At 41.4% G+C, this 23597-nt stretch overlaps 3 protein-coding genes across 4 annotated transcripts in view; 1 reads left to right on the forward strand and 2 right to left on the reverse strand.

Annotated features, from left to right (window-relative positions):
* abtb1 (ankyrin repeat and BTB (POZ) domain containing 1) overlaps positions 1 to 2941 on the reverse strand; it is a 9132-nt gene extending 6191 nt beyond the window's left edge. Inside the window, exons 1-4 of the mRNA XM_062531461.1 lie at positions 2667 to 2941; positions 1943 to 2005; positions 691 to 746; positions 422 to 566 (exon numbers count right to left, since the gene is read on the reverse strand). Coding sequence (XP_062387445.1) covers positions 422 to 566; positions 691 to 746; positions 1943 to 2005; positions 2667 to 2722 — 320 coding nt within the window. The 5' untranslated portion in view covers positions 2723 to 2941. The remainder of the gene's footprint in view (positions 1 to 421; positions 567 to 690; positions 747 to 1942; positions 2006 to 2666) is intronic.
* Positions 2942 to 3722: 781 nt separating this feature from the next.
* LOC134076411 (deoxyribonuclease-1-like) lies at positions 3723 to 21293 on the reverse strand. 2 transcript variants are annotated; one of them, XM_062531462.1, is made up of 12 exons: positions 20770 to 21293; positions 18606 to 18924; positions 12177 to 12203; positions 11862 to 11947; positions 10957 to 11045; positions 10668 to 10754; positions 10452 to 10564; positions 9674 to 9786; positions 8910 to 9067; positions 8493 to 8589; positions 6976 to 7393; positions 3723 to 4806 (listed from the first exon to the last, which is right to left on the reverse strand). In XM_062531462.1, the coding sequence occupies exons 2-12, from the start codon at positions 18610 to 18612 to the stop codon at positions 4655 to 4657; spliced, it is 1347 nt and encodes a 448-aa protein (XP_062387446.1). In that variant the 5' UTR covers positions 18613 to 18924; positions 20770 to 21293; the 3' UTR covers positions 3723 to 4654. The 2 variants fall into 2 exon arrangements, with proteins under 2 accessions (XP_062387446.1, XP_062387447.1); XM_062531463.1 differs by lacking the exons at positions 18606 to 18924; positions 20770 to 21293 and having other exon boundaries at positions 11862 to 11944; positions 12177 to 12238.
* On the forward strand, positions 18714 to 22463 carry si:dkey-222n6.2 (keratin, type II cytoskeletal cochleal). Its single transcript, XM_062533344.1, has 8 exons — positions 18714 to 18992; positions 19408 to 19616; positions 19843 to 19903; positions 20362 to 20457; positions 20805 to 20969; positions 21324 to 21449; positions 22053 to 22273; positions 22406 to 22463. The coding sequence occupies exons 1-8, from the start codon at positions 18714 to 18716 to the stop codon at positions 22461 to 22463; spliced, it is 1215 nt and encodes a 404-aa protein (XP_062389328.1).
* The last annotated feature ends 1134 nt before the right edge of the window (positions 22464 to 23597 follow it).

Raw genomic sequence — 23597 nt, forward strand, 5'->3', positions numbered from 1 at the left:
GGGTGTGTGGCAGGGATGGAAATTAGCACCAGCCACCAGCCAAATGCTAGTAAAATGTGAGAGTGGCTGGTAGATTTCAGACATTAAGTCATATTCTAACATTGAGTGGCTGGTTAATTTGACCAGAAATCTGCTATTGGCTGATAGATTTTCACATTTTCACATTTTAATTTCCACCCCTGGTGTGTGGACAAGTCTTGGGGCTTGTGTATTGTGTGTGTGTGTGTGTGTGTGTGTGTGTCTGTGTTTGTGTGTGTGTGTGTGTGTGTGTGTGTGTGTGTGTGAGTGTATGCGTGTGAGAGAGAGAGAGAGAGAGAGAGAGAGAGGGAGTGAGAGAGAATGAGAGAGAGAAAGAAAGAAAGTAAGAGAGAGAAAGAGAAAGGGAATGAAAGTGTATGAGTTAGCGTGGAAGTAGCCTCACGTGTGCAGGAAGTGGTCATAGTAGTCCCTCTGCATGCCCTTTGCCGTGATGCGCTTGTACTCCTTCAGCAGGCGTCGTATGGGGTCACTCAGGGCTCCATACAGACATCGCTCTCCGTCAAACGTGTTGGCCTCACACTTCGCCCCTTCACATGCAGAGGGACAGAGGCATGAGAGGCGGGCGTTACGGAGAGGGTAGAGGGGGCGTGGCGATGACAAACAGGAAGAAAGGGAACAGAGTGGGAGGAGATCACGAGAGAAAAGACTTACCATTGGCCAACAGATACTGCACCAGCTCCTCGTGTCCACACAGACAAGCATAATACCTGCAGGAGAACCAACACACACACACCCACAGTGTCAGTGACACAGACATACACACGCAAACACACACAGGACTAGGGATGTAACGGTGTAATGGTAAACCAGATAAAATTCCAGACGATAACAATAACCATTTTGATTTTCATTATCTTAATTACCACGGTGTGAAAAACACGAGTGGAATTATTTGCAGCATCATGTGAGTCCCAGCATGCAACGTGGGTTTGTTATGTGTTTGAAATCAGATGCCACAGCTACGCATATTTCATGATGACCGCAAACAGAAATAAACCTAGCTTGACCTGTGGATCTGCAGCTCTGATCGCAGGTTCTCTGTTAAATCCACCAAAAGTAGGATAAGTGGCATAGCACTTTTGAGCGTTTCAACTTTTCTACCACTCATCTGATGCATACTGCAGATACGTATTGTTTATATTATATTATTATAATGCAATATTATTATTATTATCATACTGCTGCCTACTGCATTTTCGAAGATTGTTGCGATAAACAATCGTGGCATCTACTAGGCTACTACTAACTAACTAATATTGAAATTGTCAACGGTTGGTTTGGTTCAGAGCTGAAAATTTAACTGTATTTGACAGCGGACAGGTGTAGATTGCTAGTGACAAAATATTAGCTTTCAGTGTGGCACTATCTTTTTGTAAACGTCTAATTAGAGTGTTTAAATCACCCTGGATATCCAAGATGCAAAGGAGTTACAGCTCTATTTAGTGAGCCACCCCATCTAACTTCTATTAGTTTTGCATAATATGCATTTTATTCTCTCTCTCTGCAGTAAAAAAGGAAGTATTTTGTTATTAAAGGAACCATACCACTTTTATGTATGTCAACATACATGCTATCGTGCATGCAGGACTGACCAATTATCATGATATACATGTTTCAAAATATTTTAAAAACACCGTCACCGATAACCGTGATCATTTTGGTCACTATAATTGTCCTGTTAAATTCTCATACTGGCTATCGCTACACACAACATCTCATTAACAGCACTTTTGATGCATACTTTGGGTTGAGGAAGAGCACGCTAAAGTGCATATTTGATAGATTGCCATGGTACTGTATGAGACAGTGTGAACTCATGGAAATCAACTAATTAGCAGCCTATAAATGCAGGTATGGAAGGAAATGTGTGTAAAAGCAGACATATAACTAGGGCAAAACTTACAGAGGTGTGCTGTCCCATTTGTCTCTGACATTCAGTTCCACATCTCTCTGATCAACCAGGTATCTGAGAATGCAAAACAAATGTATGTATTGCTTTAGGCATTTGCAACCATTCTGACCTACATTAACATGCATGATGTTTACTTCCCTAAAGTTCCACACCATTTCCTAGACATGGACAGAAATCAACCCCAGGCAAAGCTAACTGCATGCTTCTGTGAAACTTGAGAAGTGTTGTTTATCTGTCACATTCAGATGTTCTAGGCCTCTATGCATAACTGGGCCAACTGTACTAGCAATGGAGTTTGCCACACAACTCTAGAAAACTAAACAACTATTGTGTGTAATAGGCTATAGGCTACACATACATAGACACAAATAAACAACAAAAGGTGGGTGTGGTCAGCTGTGGAAGTCGAGTTAGGGTCAACAACTAGTGTTTAGTCTGTTAGTCTGTCTGTCCACTTAATACCTAAATAAATTGAAGAAATTCGTGGTTGCAAAACCAAGCCCTTTTGAACTTTCGTGCTTATCAGACGTTAACAGTCTTAGCTGTTATGAGGTTGAGCTGCTGATTGCGTGACTTCGCAGCGATACACCATGATTGAGGTTATATCACTTTTTAGATTGCGGTCTCGCGTGCCATTACAATATTACAGTGAAATGCACAACATGAAAAAGTCAGGACGCCGTCATACATTTTCCAGTAAACATAATGTTCGTACCTCACTCTAGAAATGTCGCCCTTCCTGCAGCTTGTAAACAAATCGGCAGCGTCCATCTCCTTTGAGGATTTAAGGCTCTGAAATGCATCGAAACGGCCTGCCCGTTAGACAGGGATGTATTAAGGGGCAAAAAGGGCGAACTGCTCACAAAACACAGACGATCGACCTCTCTCTCGAGACTGTTTTAGAGAGGACCTGTCAAAAGTTGGGTCAAGAGTAGTCCTCTGAAAGTAAACAACAAGGGGACGGAGATATCGCTAGACGTCACATCAATTCTTCCTCGTTAATTGCAGACTTTTTATATTGAATGTAGCGCCTCCCAGTGTTGTGGGGGTTCATAAACGTGCGCACGTCGCTTATTCGGTCATACGGCTTCTCGATTAGGCTGCTGCAGAGAAATGAAGGCATACAAATTGTTGTTCAGTTTAAGGCTTCTCAACAGAAACGTTACGCTAGCCTAGGTCAGGAGTGGATAATGTCATTGGCTGGTCTACACTCTGGTCATATCATTTTTGGAGAAAAAATGTCAGCTAGAGTCAGTAAGATGTGTTCATAAACGAACTTGGGACAGGGCCGACAGGCAAAAATAAGTAAATAAATAATGTATATTAAACAAAACTGTATTGTAGCCTAATATGCTATAGGCCTAATCAATGCATGCAATCTATTGTAAGTCAATTGATCAATTAGTTCACAGAATTAAGTCATCACTTAAGGAGTTATTTTCCCATTCTTTCTTCATGGGGGAGCCCAACGCCATTTCGGACACCAAAAAAATATTTTTTGTCATGGGGTCCAACTTGTCCAGCAGCATGCAATCTATTTATCATTGTAAAATGTGAATGTGAATGAATGAATGTGAATTTTAAATGTGATACCTTGAAGTATTTGAGACAGCAAGGGTGGGTGCACATGTACAGTATGGTAGTACCCCTATTTGGAAGAAAGTCCAGGGCCTTTTTTCTAGTCCCAATACTTTCCTGAACATGAATCATACATAAACTTAATTAAAGCTTGATATTTGTAGAAATGTATTTCAGAAAAAAGCTTTAACTGTTGCATTTTTTGCTGTTTATTCACAAAAATAGGTTTGTATCACTCTAGTTTACAGTTTGAAAGAAAATTATGGACAATAACTCAATAAGCTTCAGTAGCCTAAGTAAGTAAATCTAAAGCACATCTAAACACAGCTTTCACTGACCGAAGTGCTGTAGAAAATTAAACAAATTTTTAACAAATGTTATGTTTTACCTTTACAGCTCAAACTCTCGTTCCAGTAGAGCTAAATTTACAATATGCAACTATTCTTAGAAAATATTATACAAAATGCAAAAACTAGCCTATATAAAAAGCATAGGCCTACAAGTCCACTATTCAATATAAATTAGCTATACAAACACATTTAACATCTTTAATTTAAGCTTAGCTTAGCAGTAAATAAGACAAAGTTGCCTTACAAAGCTGTGGATGATAGTGTTTTGGTTAAGGAGCTGGGCTAGCATGTGAATACACTGAAAGTTAGGATTAATTCCTGACTTCCATTGTTGTGCCTTTTAGCAAGGCACTTAATCCCAAATTCCTCCCTTTGTAATATAGTTGACATGTACGTCATTTTAAACAGCAGTGTCTGCGAAATTAATAAATTATGATTATTTTCCAGTTAATCAGTTGGTGGTCTGTTGCCATTGCTTATTTAAATTAGATTAAGTAATTTTATGCTTAACATGGAAATCACATGTCCACTGTGTATAATGAGCTTTTATGATTTTCCAGAACTTGACCTTGAAAGAAATACAAAGCATTAACATTGAAACGGTAAACTATTGATATTGAACACACATGGACACATACACACGGACACATACACACACACATCAACATCCTCACAGTAGAGTATTCACACCCAGCTTCTCACAGGATTCTTTGTGTCTGTCTTTTACATGCTAATCTAACAATAGCTGCGTTCTCAAGAGCCCCACAGCTGGGTGTCACTCTCTGTCAGCTCTGGCCAGGTTGCGTCTCAGCACCTGGATCTCCAGGCCGAGCTTCTCTCGCTCCAGGTGCAGATTGTCCCTCTGCAGCCCCAGTACCTCCACCATCAGGTGCTCCACTACCGGGGGGAAGATCACCACAGGAGCGCCTGCAGATGAACACCGAAACACACAAGTTTATAACACAATTAGACAGGTTACAGTATCTGCCAAAAATATAGCTTTGCATAAACTGTTGACAATGACAGTCTCTTGAATGTGATTGAATCTCCCCTGATACAGTATGTTTCATTTAGACAGATCATCTGTCAGAGACATTAGGCCTATTTCCCTGTCAAAGTTTACTCTTTGGATTCCTTGTCAAAACCTCTATGGAACAGACTAAAACATGGGGCGTCTAGATTTTTTTACACACTTTTGGCTCTGCTATATCGACATTATCATTAATAAACAGTGCAATTTTACAAAAGAAAATCAACAATTTCAAATCAGTAAAAATAATTACAATGTTGTCAGATTTTTGTATCAGAAATGATCACATATCCTTCAGACATAAACCTCTTACAAGTTAAATGCAGTTCAAAACAAATTGGGTACATTAACTCAGACTGATTAAAACCTTTGCATTTAGATTTTTTTCCAATAACTATAATACTATCCCCAAAATCAGAGCTGGCTCTAGACAGGGCTGGGCAAGGATGGGTTAAAGCTGCCCAAGCATTCTCGCCCAGGTCAAGGTCAAGGTCAAGGACAAGGTCAAGTTTTTTTTTTTAGTTGTGCATCTGCACAGTGTGCAGCCTCAAACCCAGCTTGGGTGTAGATGAGTTGGAGTTGAGTAGTGGTGGATGTCTTAAAGGAAAACTCTGGCAAAGTTTCACATAGATCTCTGTTTCTTGAAGTCACTGAGTACTGTCGGTACGAGAAAAAAACTCTGAAAAAACCTGGTGCTACCCAGCTCGAGTTGCTGTAGCCAACAGCTGGAGTAGCCAGGCTGCTGATTTAAGATGCCCAGAATGTAGCACTGTAGCTGCCTGGCTACTCTATCTGTTGGCAGGGATGGGAAAAAAATAGCAAATACCCTCATTTTAAGTGTATTAAAATGAACTACGGAATACATTAGCCACACCATGTATCAAAATAAAATACTATTTTTGTATTTTGTACTAAAAACACTCAGTTGCAGTTTGCAACCTTCAATATCTGTGTATTTAATGTATTTCTTCATCAGTACACACTGACTGTTGACTAAGTGGAAACCTGCAAACAGTTAACAGATCAACTACTGTATGCTGACCTGCCTGTTATACCTAAATACTGTATCAGAGATTTACTCACAACTGAACTTGTCAAGCGGTACAAAGTGGAAACAAGTCTCTGAAATCATCAATGCGTGCCCAGTTTGAGCAATGTTGCAGGGCAACCACATAACCGGTTCCATGTGATCCAATTGGATCATTGAAGTAATCAAGAAACTGATCATTAAAGTTCTCATGAAACTTGAGGTTGGTATGAGAAAGAGTGTGAATTGTGTATGAGCAACCTACAAGTTTCTAATTTTGCAGTGGATCATCTACCTGAATGTCAATATGATCACAACAAGTCTGGGAAAATAAGTCAGCAACAGTCAAGCAAGAGGCGACATTCATTGTTTTGCACTTTTATGATGTAATTTTGGGGATATTATTGAATTTCTATAGACTGACTTCAACATACTCAGTTCTAGTCAGGTACAGCTTGTTTTTTTGGTAATTTATCGTGTTATGGTGCATTCAATTTGTAGGCTACATACTGATGTAAACAAGGGTTCCTTTGATTTATTTGAGATCGCTTGTCATCAGACGACTTTAGAGGGGTGTGCTGTTGCGTCATTTTGCGTAACTTCTTGCTTTCCAGTTCTGACAGGGAATCCAAAGAGAAAACTTTGACAGGAAAATAGGCTGAATGTTTTTGTCAGATGGCCTGTCTAAATGCAACATATTTCATATTTAACAAACCCTTTCAGCCAGAGCCACACAGACTCCCAACGAATCTACCGATACTCAGTCAGTGACGTTACCACTGATCCACCACACCTATCCTATTACATGTCTTCATTCAGCAGATTTTTAACATGTTTCTTTTTGTAATGCTTGGATTTCTGTAACACTTGGATTGTTGATAGAGGTTAACAGAACAAAACCTGACAACAGGCCCATGCCATGGAAATGACATACTTTTTTGGCTCAACATACAATCTGGAAAGCATTACTGAATTTAACAACAATGTTTTATAGCACTGCAGAGTGGCTAAAAGCATTTGAGATGACACTGCTTGTTACCTTGAAATGGTAGTACTTCAGAGACACCTTGTCTTGGTGTACTAATGTCTGGCTGGTTGCTCCATGTGTTTGGACCATACAGCGTATGGCCACCCTGTATAGCGGGACTGTAAGGACGCGGGCCTGGTTGCAGGTCACTCCTCATGCTTGGATATGGTGACTGGTTGCCTCCAAAGGCTGCGCCACGAGATGGTTGGTTGCTCCTGGACATAGGGCCTTGTGGCTCCAGGGGTGGCAGTTCGCTTTCAGGAATTAGTTCCGGGGCACCAACTGGGCCTTGGGCTCCTCGTGGCTGGAGAACATCAAAGCCTGGCTCTAAGCTTCTGGGGAAGACATTCCATCCAATGTCGTGTCCACGACAGCTCTTATCACAGCGCAACACCACCTCAACAGGGTAATGATCGCTCACTCTCAGCGCCTGTGGATGTTGTATGTTTGTTGAAGACATTAAGAGTGTGGAGTGGGTCCATGAGAGGACCAGGCGGGGTGCAAACATCCTACAATACGTCACAGATTTTGATGAAACTCGGCCAGTTTAAAGGGTCTACCTAAAAACTCAAAATGCCAAATTAGTAATACATTTGAAACAACGCAGAGGGGGTTAGGACCTCCTCCTTGTTCTAGGCCAAAAACATAAAAAAAAAAAAAGGTCCAAAATTGCATAAAATGTTGGCCTTCTGTTGTCAAATTTAACCACAGCAAAGTCACAAGCCATGCCATCAAAGGTCCATCCAAGGTTAGTTTAAAGCAAGGTGTAAGATGTGACGGGTGTCATTTACAGGGCTGTATGTGTCCACTATGTCACAAGCCTTTTGGTGAAAACCCAAATAGCAATATTCAGACATGAATATCTCCAATGAGCAACCTCTTTTTTTCAAAAACCTCAACAAATTTTCAAAATTCATTCAGCACATGAAAGGGCCATCTGAGGACTTAATAAATCAAAATGGAAATTCACTATTTTTTTGTGCTGTACCTTCCTGAAGTGTGATCCAGCCAGTGATTTCAAAGCAAGATTTAATGTCCTAGTGCAATATATTCCTTGAGGTAGCTCAAAATTGCATTATTGGGTGACATACTGTAAACTAGTATACCCCTAGGTTAAATTTTTGTAAATGTGATATCTCCAACATATCTCAGGGCTAGAAACAGTGACTTGAAATCAAAGCAAAACTTGTAAGATTTTGGAAGCCAAAGGTCAAAGAAAGGTCAATGTCACTGATTACTTCATGTACACCCCATTCCGATTGAAGTGAATAAACCTTCAATCTGAATAAAATCTGCCCCCCCCCCCTTCAAACTGTTTCATCAAAATCAGTGATGTACAGTGGCATGTTTCACCTCCACCTGGTCATCTCGTGCACTCTTAAACGGGGAAGATGATTGTATGACAACTGTTGCCAAATGAATCGCAAATTAATCAAACGAAAATAACAAAGGCTGACACAGCAGGCCTATGTGTCAAGTGACTATGTGTGTAATGTATGTGTGAATTGGTGTTAGTGACTGATACTTGCCATTCTCTCTGTCAGGTCGAATGCAGTGTGGAAGTTGAATGGACGAGCAGAGCCAGGCACCACAGAGTCCAGCATGTCCTGCCCATACACCACAATCCTATTGGCCAGTACAATATGCACACACACCTTTATTATGCACATGGGTATACAGTATATTACAGTCTCACACATACACACACACACACACACACACACACACACACACACACACAGAAACAGAGAGAGAGAGAGAGCGAGAGAGAGAGAGGCACACACACACACACACACACGCACGCACGCACGCACGCACACACGCACACACACACACACACACACACACACACACACACACACACACACACACACACACACACACACACACACACACACACACACACACACACACACACACACACACACAGGTAGGTTGGTACAAACCTGTCATATGTGTGCGCATTTCCTGTGTTGGCAGTGGTGTCCACATCATCTCCAATCAGCCAATGGAAGTTCTTATCACTCCTGATGCGAATGTTGTGGAAGTCTTTGTCAGACACATAACTTCCATCCGCATTGAAGTCCCCTAAAATCATGACATTCTACAAGATGAAATAAATAGGTAAGAGACTCATAAGGTCCTTGACTCATTATATGTAAGGCTATTAAGGTATTTTAAAAAAAATTATGGACATTTTTCACATGGATCTCTTGTTTCGCACCAAGTACTGTCAGTACGGGGGGAAAAAACCCGGAAACAATCAGTGCTACCTCACTCTAGTAGTTGCTACATCTGACATCTAAAGTAGGCAGGCAGCTACAGTGCTACACTCTTTTATAGATGCCCACTGCTGTCTAGCTGCTCTAGCTGTTGGCTGCAGCAACGTTTGGTACAAATTTGTTACCTCCGTCAAGGAGGTTATGTTTTCATTGGGGTTTATTTGTTTGTTTGTTTGTAGGTCTGTCTGTTCGCAAGATAACTCAAAAACCTATGGATGGATTTCGAGAACATTTTCAGGGAAGGTCTGAAATGACCCAAGGAAGAAACTACTCAATTTTGGGAGTGATCCGTATCTGGATCCAGGAGGTGGTTATGTTTTTGCTTGGAGGAGGTCTGCACTCTCTGAGTGTTTTTCTAGTTTTTTGGATTTTTTTAGTTTAAAGAGTCTAAAAGGTGGCAATAAGATACACGTTGACTGAAGACTCACGTCTGTGTTCCACTTCTTTCGGACAGCCAAGAACACCTCGTAGAGTTCATCCAGCTCTTTGAGCGAATCGTCTGGCTTAGTGTGGACCGGAATTAGAACCAAGTCCTTCAAAACTGTAATCAAAAGACAGAATATAAAGTTATTAAGCATAAAGGACTATCTATCTATCTATCTGCACACACACACACACACACACACACACACACACACACACACACACACACACACACACACACACACACACACACTGTGACAGACTTTATTTGAGAAAATGTCTGTATGCAAATTAAACATTTAATTCAAACAGAATGTTCAGAAACAACAGAGAGACTGTGAGACACACCTAGCTATTACATCACAAACAAACACAGGGCAGGTAAATACAAAGATAATGAAAGACTACAATATTTGAATACACACACACACACACACACACACACACACACACATTAAAATAGATAACTGCCATAACTGCTTTCAGAGCCACTAATTTCATAAATCAGGAGACAAAAATGTTCCTCCTCAGTTATCAATAGTCTTCATTCCACATTAGTGTTTAGTGTTTATGTTCACAACTCTGTGGACAAGAAGACATTCCAGACCAATGACAGTATCATGTTACATTGATGCGTGGGATGTGCAGACATGTCTATTTAAACAGGGTTGGCTTGCACAATACTGAGGCGTGGTTTATTCGGTTTTAAACACAGGGTGCACTAACTGTCACAAACACACACAAACACACTTTTTTAGTAATGCGGAGGGTCAAACGGCATACCTGTGTGAAACGATGTAAAGCGCAGTATATAAGGCTCCCGGGCAAAAGCATCGTGGTCTCCCTCCTGGGTGTCCTCGTACTGGTATGACCCCACCAAATCCACCAAGTCATCCCTATACCCAAGACAGGAGGGGGTGTATGTATTTAAGTCACGCTAAGCTGCATGGAATGTATGATAGAGAGGGATATCACGACCTGTTGGGGGGAAGTACTCACCGATAGAGGAAGAGGAACTGCTCCTTGTATCGTGTCCTGCCCAGGCGGGTACTAAGCTTGAGAGTGTAGTGGTGCTCTGTGTTTACCCTGTCAGTCATGCAACACAGCCAGTGTAAATACTTTATGCATTATGTACATGTATTGTGCAATGGAAATGTAATGGAAACTATTTGCGTAATGTCAACTAACAGAGATAGACAGATAGACAGGAGACATATAGTTTTATGTAGAAGTTCATAATATACCATGCTATGCAATAGTATTGATGTGTGACGTAAATGTCTCTTACCTATTCAGCTCATTCAGAAAGATCTCCACAGAATCCCCGGTCACATCCGTCACCTCCAAAATCAGGATGATGTCATACCGAGACACAATCTGAGGCGTAGCAAACGACAGAAACTCATGAAGTTTCACAGATGAAGAATCATACACTATGTCGCGTGATATTACCTTGGGTGGGTGCAACCTTACAGACACAAATAATAGATGATAAAGATAATAATACAGTCCATGTCCTGAGGACAATTGGTACTCAGACCTTGTATTCAGGTGACGCCATGAAGCATAAACACAGACTACCACGCCCAGCATTCCACGTTTACTACAGTATGATATGTAACAGCCTTGTGTATCTTGTAAGCTTGTATCTCTACATGTATACTGTATCCCAAACCGGTTCCTTTGTGATGCAACGGAACATAGCAATCAGCATCATTTTTTATGTGATTACACAGTACAGCTACTAAAAAGTCATGTTCCCCATGAGCAAGCATGCCTCAGCTTGAGAAAAAACATTAGGTGACATTATTGCATAAGATCCACTTTGGACTAACTCGCAAAACATATTGGAACCTATCTGAATGAAAAAAATAAGGGCCATTAACTGAATACGGGTAGATTATTTTTGTACTGACAGCACAAGAAGTTAGACGGAAACAAGTAATTTCTTGTGCATTAGCCGCATTGTGTATAAGCCGTAGGATAGTGTTTTATGCAAGTAAAAAGAAACAAATACATATTAATGCCATATTAACTGTCCCTGTGTATTACCTAATAGCTGAAGAAATTTAGCTAAATCAATGTATGTATGTGGGAAATTACAATAGTATGATAACTTCTGTGGAGTGTCAACATATAAGCCATGTATGATGCACACACTGACACAAAATGTAAAGCTCCGAATTCCATTACCCTCACAAGTGTAGACAAGACTTCTGGGTCGGACACTTTTTTAACTCCAAATCGCTGAACATTGAAAGCAGCAATCTTCATGACTTCTGAAAAGCAATTATATTCCAATTATTCCTTAACACAACTACCAACAAGGTAGTCTAACAGCACTGTCAAAACTGGGTTTTACATTTACGTTGCAATTTCTGTCAGTAGTAAACTTCCAGTAGCAGTTTTTAGGAATGAACACTGATTAACTGAGAACAAAGGATTCAGTGTGCTAAATCTCACCTATTTGTAATGTTAAACTACATGCACTGAAATGTATGGACTTACTGAGTGAAGATGGAACAGAGGTGACGTCTGAGCCAGAGAGAGCAGTCGGTGAGGTGTTAGTGAAGTTGGGAGAGGGATGGAAACACACAAATGAAGGCGTGATAGTAGTGATAGACATGTCCCATTCTACAAACAGGCTTTTCCAGGTAATCATAACATGCTCTCATACTCTCTCTTTCGCTCTCTCTCTCTCTCTCTTTCTCTCTCTCTCCCACACACACACACACACACACACCACACACACACACACACACACACACACACACACACACACACACACACACACACACACACACACGCACACACACACACACACACACACACACACACACACACACACACACACCATTTCACTGAAAAGTATTTCCTCCTCCTTGAAAAAGATTTTCTTTCTTGAGATGAATGAGATGACTGATGTGAAAATGTAGCAGGACTGAAGCAGTTTGAACATTGTGTTAACACATACACCTGGTTGGAAAATATCCGTGGCATGTTTTCAATTGCCTGCAGCTTGTTTTGTTTGTCTTGTCAGTGACCACAGTGTTGGCAAAGAAAATGCACTGAGAATGAACATTTTACTGGCTTCCACACAGCCTGTCTACTGACAAGTCACAGTGGAAAACTATCACAGGAGGCAGAAATGTATTTGTAGTAGGTCCCCGAAAAAAAAAAAGTTTACTTGTGCCATAATTATTTCTGCACCACACCAGTTGATGGTTGCCCAGGAAACGGTTTTGCCTTAAACGTTTTGCCTGCTTACAGTTTGACTTTGAAGTTCTAATTGGACTGTGCCAGTGTGAGACCACGCCCCAGACTTGACAGGTTGGCATACTGGTTGACATTATGTTTTCAAAACAATTAACATACAGTAGCACTCTGGCCAAAATAACACATTTTGGTTTTACAGTTTTTCTCGATTGTTAACACGCATTTTCTGAAAACATGCCTCATATTCTCAGAACTCTACACACAAATCCAAAACAACACACACAATGGGCAAAACTCCACAATTCTCCTGCAAAATGACACTTTACCTTCAAAACAATGTAATTTCTCCTCAAAATGCTCTTTTGTTCTCAAGAGACATACACAAACCATCATATATCAAGACATTTACAAGGACCAGTTGAACACTGATGTGCTCAGTGTAAAACACTGCGATGAATTGAACACACTTCTTCTCCATTCATTATACTGTAATGACTTGGGCCTTTTTTTGTTCAGTGTTACACTACAAACAGTACTACAAACAGTAGATAAGCTGATACAGTAAGTTGATATGCTTACCCTATCAATATTTTGAAATATCTCATTGTTTTCTATTATTTTTCTTTGTATTTCCCGTAATGTTATGCCGTTTTTTCTAGGACAATGCTCATGATTTCAGTTTCCTGTTCAGGAGACAGAAGCCCTTGTGTTGGTAATCTTTCGGTTGCCAAACAAATAGTAAAATACTGTAAACTGTGTAGGAATACAAAGTAGGATTACTTTCCCCAAATACTTGAAACATACTTTATTTTTACAGTCCTACAGAACAGCCCACAGGCAATACTGTACTACTGTCCGGTACTGTACTGTATTGATACGCAGCACTGCAATGTTCTAGTGGCTCGGATCTCATCAGAGATTACGGTTCTTGGCCTCCCCGTCCTCCTCCTCTTACTCTCACTCCTCTGGCTCTGCCTCTGCCTGTACTACTGCTGTAATACTAAAGCTCTGATTGCTAATTGTAAGACTGTGTGACAGGAGTTTGCCCATCTGACGAGTCAGTGTGCATGGTAGGGCAGTTAGCTTTAGAATTTGAATGGCAGTGTGTTCTTTGTAAAAAAAAGAGATTTTCTTCATGAAAATTCAGAATTGTGTGTAGTGTTTTGAAAACAGTGTGTTATAGAACTGCAATTTGAGTGTAAAGCAGAAATTGTGCTTATAGTTCAGCAGAATCGGTTCAGGAGGTTGGTGCATGAGCTACATATTATGGGAATTGTGTCTCAAGTACCAGAAATTGTGTGTAAACAATTGAGAAAAACTGTAATATACTGTCTTGTAGTGAGAATGACATCAGCTATTACTGTAGATACTCAAGGTCATGAGGTCAAAGGTCATGGTCATATGGGGTCCATGTCCTAATAGACGTCCAGTATGTGAGGGGCTAACATTTCTAACTAACTTAATGGCAAGTTAGCTCTAGAGTAGCAAAAATCAAAGTGTGTAGCCTTCACGTACTGGAGATCATATCCACTAGAAGGCAGATGATTTTGTCGCCTATACTAATTTTCCCCTCAGAATATTAGCATTTTAAAATGTTAGTCTTGTAGTGCTTGACACATCTGACAATTCAAGCCTCTGAAGTTAGTTAGGCTACTTTTATTTTTTTGTTCAACTTTCAGACATATTATAAGGAGACGATAAAACAGAAATTACAGATCTAATGCTTTTAAAGCCTACCTTATGCTGACAGACTTTGACAAGATTTGGGAAAGATACCAGAAAAATAGTCTTTTGAGTAAAGCTTGAATGAGGGGCATTAGATACTGACATTAGTTGAAAGACTACAATCTTTCAAGAATCTTTCCCAAATCCTGTCAAAGTCTGATAAGGTTAAGGTAGGCTTAAAGGGACACTTCACCGATTAGCATTAAGCTTTGTATCTTTAGAAAACCAGTCATGTTTTTGAATGGCCGTGCAACATTCCCTCAGTTTGCCTTGAGACGGGAGAAATACGGTTTTCAATGTTGGACTTCCTGCTTTCAATGATGTAAAAATCGTCATTTTACATCATTGAAAGCAGGAAGTCCTATATCTTTGTCGAGTAGATGAAACTACAAACACTTTCCTCATTTTTCCAAGAGGGGGCGCTAGCGGTGGGACTTCACTTGCAGAAACTAAAATATATAGCCGCCATCTTTTTTGGAAGCGGTCTGTGGAGAAAGCTGATAAGTAACTACGATTTAATATTAAATACTAATTCATTGAATGCTGATATTGAAACTGATATGGCAAATGGGAATTCTGAAGATCTGGTATGTGAATTTGATGCACGAGATGACCTGTACGAGCTGTAATACAGCACAGAACATCAAGGCCTCCATCAAGGCCTGCAGCAAGCCTGGACGTCGATTAGGATCATTGGCTGTCGATTAGCCTTTGCCTGGGCTAGCTCCGGCTAGCTCAAACTAGAATGGACTAGCTCTCACAAGGTCAGTTATCCTAATGTTATTCACAAGTTATTGCACTTAGCGATACTAATACTTGTTAAAGGTCGGGTATTCTAGCATATGCTGTCAATTTGCGGGACATTTGACATGGAAATATGTTAATTAACGTTTTGGTTTTTTTTCGCGATTTTTTCGCTAATTCCTTTTGAAGACCAGCAACATTGATATATGGCCACAAGATTGAGTACAACATAAAACAATGATCGTTTTAATTTTAGAATCGTTATTAATGCCAAAATGTTACATTAATGAGTCCTTCTGTCTACTTCCTGGTGGGTGCTGGTAAGGCAGTGAAAGGCAGGGAATTCTGGGAGTTGCTGGATTTTATCCACATGACCCAAAAATACATTTTCGGCTTTTTTCTCCCATCTCAGGGGAAAATGAGGGAATGATGCACGACCATTCGAAAATATGACTGGGTTTCTGCCAATAAAAAGCTTAATGTAAATGGGTGAAATGCTCCTTTAAGTTGCCTAAGGTAACTGTCACAGCCATGGAGGTATTATGGTCACAGCTATGCCAGCTTCTGCCTCAGCCACACCCACTCCTCACTCTCCTGCACTCTGCTCTGATTCCCAACCAGCCACACCCACTCCTCAGTCGGCAGCCAGACTCTTGTTCATTGTCCCCAGAGTACTGATCATGCACACCTCTGGGTATTCACACCCAAACATTTTTAAACACCTGAGACCTGTGCTGTCTGTCTGTCCTTATCGCTGTAACCAAAGACTTGAGGAAAGATCCTGAAACAGTATAACAGCGTAAAAGGAAACCCAAGGAGAGTCTTTAACTTGGGCTCTACACCACAGAAGATACAAACTTAACTAAAGGAGTAAGAATGTCCAGGAGCAAAGGCAGAGAGAAGCCAAGTGCACCAATCCAAAGACTCTTCTCAAAGTCTCTCCTCTGTCCTCGATCCTCCGGCGCATTCCCACTAATCTATAAAGGATGATGGGGCAGCAACAATGGGATAGTCTATCCAGTGTTCTTTATAGATCAGTGGGAACGAGCCGGAGGTCTGAGGATCGAGAACAGAGGAGAGATGTTGAGAAAGAGCCCTTGGATTGGTGCACTTGTCTTCTCTCTGCCTTTGCTCCTGGACATTCTTACGCCTTTAGTTAAGTCTGTATCTTCTGTGCTGTAGAGCCCAAGTTAAAGACTCTCCTTGGATTTCCTTTTGCACTGTTATACTGTTTCTGGATCTTTTGTGTTTTGGATGCTTCTCATTTATCCTGTTCAGTTGAGTTGATCTACTGTGAGTTGAACTGGGACTCTGATTCATTCTGATTCATTCTCCCTATGGCTTTTCTCATCCATCTTTTTATCTATCCTCCCCTCCGTCCTTCCTCGGTCCTCCGGCTCGTTCCCAGTGATCGTTAAAGAGCACTTGATAGACTATCCCATTGTTGCCGCCCCATCATTCTTTAACTACATCAGTGGGAACAAGGACCGAGGAAGGAAGGGAGGATAGATTAAAAAATGAATGAGAAGCGCCCTATGTGTTTCGCAAACCTGTTTTGTCTGGAGAAGGAGAAAATGGTAACTGGCTCAAATGGGCCAATAAAATCAAGCACAACCTCCCTGCATGAATCTCTTGATTCTGATTGGTGGATGGGCACCTCCTGTTTTACAAAACAAAAAATGCAGCCCAAGCGCACCAAGCGTGGATCAACATTTGGCAGCAGTGTGCAACACTAATGACCATGTAATTGTGGCCCAGAGGCAAGATATGAAATGTCACTGTATAGGATCTTATGCAAAGTTAGAAAGTCTCTCAGCAAGCTAATGTGGCACAAAGCATCATGGCAATTATAATGCTAAGAGATTAAACATAGTGCTAGTGTTTTTCTTCTTTTTTACACTATGCCTGCTTTTCATACTGGCTGTTGGAGGGAAGGGGATTCATGATCACTATAACTATAGGATATCATCTTAAACATTGAGAAAGAAAGAAAAGAAAAGAAAACAGCCAGGTGCAGGTGAGAATGTAATACCATTGAGTAGTATAGCAATTACATATTTACAGTAATAGATGAATCCATGTTTACGAGTTAGCATTTATTTATTTGTTGTTAGTTGTTATTATACTATTTGCCATTTTGGTGGGCAGGACAAAGAGGGAGAGATCAGGATAGAGAGAGAACGTGATGAAACAGGTGAGAACATGAACAGGTAGTAGAACAGGTAGAAGGCCATAATGATAAGCACCTTTTTGCCCATATTAACTGCATTTGCAATCTTTTAAAACTCTGTTCCATTGCACATTGACAGGTCATATGTAGGTCTATATTTGCTGTATTTGCCCCAGAGACTGGCTCACTGCATGGGCTTGTTTGTTTTATGTATAATTATAACTGTTTATAACTACTAGTTCTACTATTCTAAAGGTTTATAACTACTAACACCAATATCAAAAGTATTTTTTTTCATATTTACCATGTGTAGTTTACATTGAAAGCCTATGTGTGTCAGTACTGTGTAAATATGATACGGAAATACTGTACTGTCCATGACATGGAGGAGGTTGATGTTCTGTCCATGTATGAGGTCAGGAATGACAGACTATGAACTCAAGTCAATTCCTGATATTAAGGAATGAAGTAATATAAACGATGAATTAATTCATGATAATTCATGTACTCTTAGTGTAAAGTGTAAAGTAGGCTACAGCACTTACACCATGTCAAACAATTTAGACATCTGATTAGACCCTGTGGCTTTTAAACATTTCACCACAAGGTGGCGCTACAAGTCAGACTTGAGTGATTTGTGCTTAAGCGAGTACTCTTATGTAACTTCAAGACTTTTTTCTCCAGTCATATTTTAAAGGGGGCCACTGGGGAGTTGTTGTTGTGCCATCTCTGTTCTGTTCTTTTAGCAGTAGGCCTAAGGCATTCAGCAACCTCAGATTCATTGACTGTAATGACAGAGTTTAAAACCAGCTCTGCAGTGGCCCTACAGCTGGTGCGACTGTCACTAAACGTCATTTCTTTTGCATACTAATTGGAATGTGGAATGCAGACGAGAACACCGTGTGGTAAACACTCTCAAAGGGAAGTGCCTAGAGGACAACAGTGGGGATGGCCAGGTTGAGAGGGGGGCCTACACAGTCTAACAGAACAGCTCCGACTGGTTCATCTATGACAAATATGTCATCGAGTTACTTCATGGGACAGCACTCATAAACCATACACACCCACCCACCACCACTCACCAGACATTTTATAAGAGGCGCTTCCCCATAAGAATTCCTTGTCAGAGGAAACAGACAGACTTGCCTCTCTGTCTCTCTCTCTCTCCGTGCTCGTCTCTAGCCTCAGCCATGAGTGTGCGGCGTAAACGCTTCAGTGGCAGCGCCCAGAGCTTCAGCAGTCGCTCGGTGGGGTCTGGCTCTGGCCTCGGTTTCGGAGCTGGCGTGCTGGGGACGGCTTACCCGGCGCGGGGCTTCCACGTGGGCATGCCCATCACGGCTGTGTCCGTCAACCAGAGCCTGCTGACGCCCCTGAACTTGGATATCGACCCCACTATTCAGGCTGTGCGCATGCAGGAAAAAGAACAGATCAAGACACTCAACAATCGATTTGCTTCAATTATTGATAAGGTAAGTATATAGGTGTTTGTGCCTGAGTGTGTGAGTGTGTGTGGTACAGCTTACCAGACATTAGATTAGGCACTGCAGTTTATTTTCCTTTTCTACCTACCTATTCAGTTTAATTACATTGAAATAACAAGTATGAAGGAAGTTACAGAAATAATATGTTGTCTTCAAATACTGTTATTGCACTCTTGTTCACTCCTCTTTTATGCTCTTTCCATCTCACTGTCAATACACACTCCTCCTCATCCACCTCGCTGTCCCTTACACACACACACACACACACACACACACACACACACACCCATACATACACACACAAACACACACACACACACACACACACACACACACACACACACACACACACACACACACACACACACACACACACACACACACACACACGCACACACACTAGGTGCAACAACTGGAGCAGCAGAATAAAATCCTGGAGACCAAATGGCAGGTGCTTCAGAAAGGCACTCGTCCTCCCTCTAAGTGTGCGCCCCTGCTCGACTCCTACATCCAGTCCCTGCAGGCCGAGGTACGGCAGCTCGCGGTGGACAAACAGAACCTTCAGAGAGAGTTCGACAAGGTTCACGAGGAGGTGGGGGACAGGAAGAAGAAGTGAGTCATAGCTCATAACTGAGACATGAAGGCATTCCTACCTGACGTGACAGCATGCTCAGCAATGCAGCATGGGCCACACATAGACAAGCTATGTATAGAATGTATGCATTCGTCTGCCCATGGCTATAGAGACAAACAATCTTTGAAGTTCAGCTCTGGTTTGGTGAAATGTGTTTTGACATTGATGGCACCGTCTCACCTGAGTCACCTCACCTGTTTACAGGTATGAGGAGGAGATTAACAGGAGAGATGAAGCAGAAAATGTGTTTGTCACGCTGAAGAGGGTAGGTGCATAATGCACTCAACACCAACACCGGCAGCAGCACACTCTCAACATCTCAGGATAGACCTACTGTATAATTCAGCACATACAGCAGTTTGCCACTAGCCTGGCTACTAGCACCACCACTTCTCAATGAGACGTGGTCTGGGAACCAAATGTTCATTTTCTCGTATTTGGGCAGATGCCCAGATCCATTTATTGGGCACCACGGATGTCTATCAAAAATGTCTGTGCAAGCATAGCTCATCATCGTCTTGCTTTCCCCCTGTTCTGTGATTGGTCCCCTATCTGAGGCAAAAATGAGGGCGGTAGTTTCCAGGCTGTCTTAGCAGCGTGAATCAAATTGCGCGCCAGGCAGCATGGGAATAGCCAGGCTAGTTTGCCACACTGTCGTAAGCATACAGTATGTAATGCCTTCTCTGTGTCTAGCCACCCATGATTTGTGTTGATATGTCTTAGGATGTGGATGCCGGGTACCTGAAACAATTTGATTTGGAGAGGAAGTGCACCAGCCTCGCCCAGGATGTAAAAGTGTTCAAGACATTGTATGAGCAGGTAACAGCATTTAAACTACAGTATACGTCAATGATTCTCATATTCTTAGTAGTTCATACCATTTATCATAAGTCATGCTGCTCCATACTGCAGTCTGCCAAATGTATAGCACCTGCTGAGAGGGTGCTTGATGATGTTTATCCTTCCCAATCTCAACCTCTCTCTCTCTCTCTCTCTCTCTCTCTCTCTCTCTCTCAATCGGTCTCTTTCTTCCTATCTGTCTATTTATCACTCTCAGTTTATGTAATTCAACATGCTTTATGGAAGACAAATGACAGGTAAAAGTTAGACTGAACAAGTCCCTGTACGTACTGTATGTTCTCTCTGTTGGCGCCCCCTGTGGTCAGGAGATCAGTGAAATGCAGGCAGAGTTGCAGGACATCTCAGTGATCGTTGAGATGGACAACTCACGGGAACTGGACATGCAGCAGGTCGTGTCTGACGTGAAGGAGCAGTATGAGGCCATTTCCGTACGCAGCCGCAAGGAAGCTGAGGCCTGGCACCAGACCAAGGTAAGAACACACACACACACACACACACACACACACTATAGCACAACAATGCACCATCTCTTAAACATTAGTAAGTAAGTAAAGTCAATTTAATTTATAAAGTACATTTACACACAGCATAAGCTGACCAGTTCTGTGCAGTGAATGACTAAAAAGACACATACTGTAATACATAAACACATTTGAGCAGCAGTCATAATTATCTAAAACATGAATGAGAAAGGCAACATTCAGAAAAAGAAACAGAAACATACTCTTGCTCTCCCCTCTCTCTCTCTTTCTCTCTCTCTCTCTCTCTCTCTCTCTCTCTCTCTCTCAACACTGTTATGAGCTGCTGTCCCTGTGTGTGAATAGTTTAATCAGATCTCGGCCCAGGCAGACCAGTCCTCCGAGGAGCTGAGGACAACCAAACAGAAGATTTCTGAACTCAAGCGCTACATCATACGCCTGGAGAATGACATCAACAATGCAAAAGCACAGGTGAGAGAGAGTCTGTCACCATAGCAACCCCTCGGAATAGAAACTACAACAGAAACTTAGAAGACACAGCACAGAGTGTCTGCACTTTGTATGAATAGACTGCAATTATGAGCGGTCTTATTCTCCCTTCTGCCCTCACCAGTCATGATGGGACTAGTTTATATTAAGTTTATATTTAATTAATCATAAAACTTCTCCTGTAGGGTTTTAAGGACAATGAAATTAAAAATCAAGATTAGATAAGACAAGGAGAAGTGTCCAAAGTAATGCGCTTCAGTTTTATTTAAAACTATCCTCAGAGCAATATCAATATTTTAACGGCAAGAACGTCATAAGAATACTCAAATAATGCCAGTTCTGATGGTGCGGTGTGGCGTACTCTGTCTTAGTGTACTAAAATAATGCCAGTTCTGATGGTGTGGTGTGGTGTACTCTGTCTTAGTGTACTAAAATAATGGCAAAACTGATGGTGCAGTGTGGCGTACTCTGTCTTAGTGTACTAAAATAATGCCAGTTCTGATGGTGCGGTGTGGCGTACTCTGTCTTAGTGTACTAAAATAATGCCAGTTCTGATGGTGTGGTGTGGTGTACTCTGTCTGTTAGCGGGCCTCCCTGGAGGCCCAGATTGTGGATTCGGAGGATCAGGGGGAGGCGGCAGTGAAGGACGCCAAAGCCAGAATGCATAACCTAGAGAAGGCTCTTCAGAAAACAAAGCAAGACATGGCCAAGCAATTGCGTGACTACCAGGAGCTTATGAATACCAAACTGGCACTGGATATTGAGATTGCCACCTACCGCAGTCTACTGGAAGGAGAAGAAAGAAGGTCAGATATAAGAAACAATAATTAGACAAATTGCATTGTTAAATGATTATTATTATTATTATTAGTATTAGTATTACTATTTGTTTTGCTGATTTCCTTTTTTTCACATTTTGTGTTGATATTCTTTCACAGGATTGGAAAGGACCATATTGTCAATGTCCAGACAACCTGTGAGTTCATGCAAGAGTGATTTGCATATGTTGCACATGTACCTTGCACATGTGTTTCTATTTTAGTCTTGTGTGTGCGTGTGCGTGTGCGTGTGCGTGTGCGTGTGCGTGTGCGTGTGTGTGTGTGTGTGTGTGTGTAAGAGAGAGAGAGAGAGAGAGAGAAAGTTGACGTGTCTGTTTCATTATCATTTTCTCTCTCTGATCCAGCTCACCCGCCCAGATCCCACAAGAAGTCAAAACCAAAAGTAGTCATCAAAGTTATTGAGGACAGTGTCTCAGCATGCTGAGTTATGGACACTCATGACAGGCATACCATCCAGGCACACACACACACACACACACACACACACACACACACACACACACACACACACACACACACACACACACACACTTTCTACATTCACATTATTGAATACAATAATTGTACAATGAATGCTTCTCTTTTTTCATTGCATGTTCAGATCTTCACTATATATTTACAGTAGCTGTAAACAGGTTGTTTCAACACAAATAAACTGTTAAATAAATAAAATAAAATGTTATTTCATGAAGGTTACTCACTGTGTACAGAATTTTTTCTTGGTATCCTTGAAAGTTTGGTAAAACACCTTTGACAAACACTCTACATACATGATATGATCACTGGGAATGTGCTTGTGAGCCTTCCAATTCCATGCCTCCTTAACCACACCTAAAGTTGACAAAGAGAGGGAGGGGAAGAGTAAATCAACACGGCAGCAGTGATCATACCCATGGAAGGAGAATCTCTGCAGGTACACCACAGAACAACCCAACGGGGGACAGTTGCAGGACTGTTGTAGCCCGCCAGTCTCTGGAACTGCCTCTCCCTCCACATCCGTGTGGCCCTGTCTGTATATCATTTTAAGTCCCTGTTAAAACCCACCTCTTTTCACTTGCTTTTAATCAGAGTCTCCTTTTTTAAGTGCCTGTGCACAGTGTCCTATGGTAACCTTTTATTGTTTCTCCTCTTGTATTATTTTAACTCCTACAGTCATTGGCCGCGTTTCCCAGATTCGTTAAGAAGCTCTTTACTGTAAGTGCTAAGAATTTCTTAGGAGCGCTCTTAGAACGGTAGAGTGCTCCTAAGAGGTTCTTAGCACTTAAGAGCTTCTTAACGTGTTTGGGAAACG

Source organism: Sardina pilchardus, chromosome 3, assembly GCF_963854185.1.
Source record: "Sardina pilchardus chromosome 3, fSarPil1.1, whole genome shotgun sequence".
Classification (NCBI taxonomy): domain Eukaryota; kingdom Metazoa; phylum Chordata; class Actinopteri; order Clupeiformes; family Clupeidae; genus Sardina; species Sardina pilchardus.

What these genes read in the sequence shown, in the direction of transcription:
- LOC134076411 (XM_062531462.1), bottom strand. An exon ending in TCGACCTGACAGAGAGAATG is followed by an intron (nt 7,394 to 8,492) that starts GCAAGTATCAGT and finishes CAACATCCACAG; the next exon opens with GCGCTGAGAGTGAGCGATCA. An exon ending in TGAAGTACTACCATTTCAAG is followed by an intron (nt 4,807 to 6,975) that starts GTAACAAGCAGT and finishes GTTCATCTGCAG; the next exon opens with GCGCTCCTGTGGTGATCTTC.
- si:dkey-222n6.2 (XM_062533344.1), top strand. Translation starts at nt 18,714, where the DNA reads ATGAGTGTGCGGCGTAAACGCTTCAGTGGCAGCGCCCAGAGCTTCAGC. An exon ending in GTGGGGGACAGGAAGAAGAA is followed by an intron (nt 19,617 to 19,842) that starts GTGAGTCATAGC and finishes ACCTGTTTACAG; the next exon opens with GTATGAGGAGGAGATTAACA. An exon ending in TCAAGACATTGTATGAGCAG is followed by an intron (nt 20,458 to 20,804) that starts GTAACAGCATTT and finishes CCCTGTGGTCAG; the next exon opens with GAGATCAGTGAAATGCAGGC.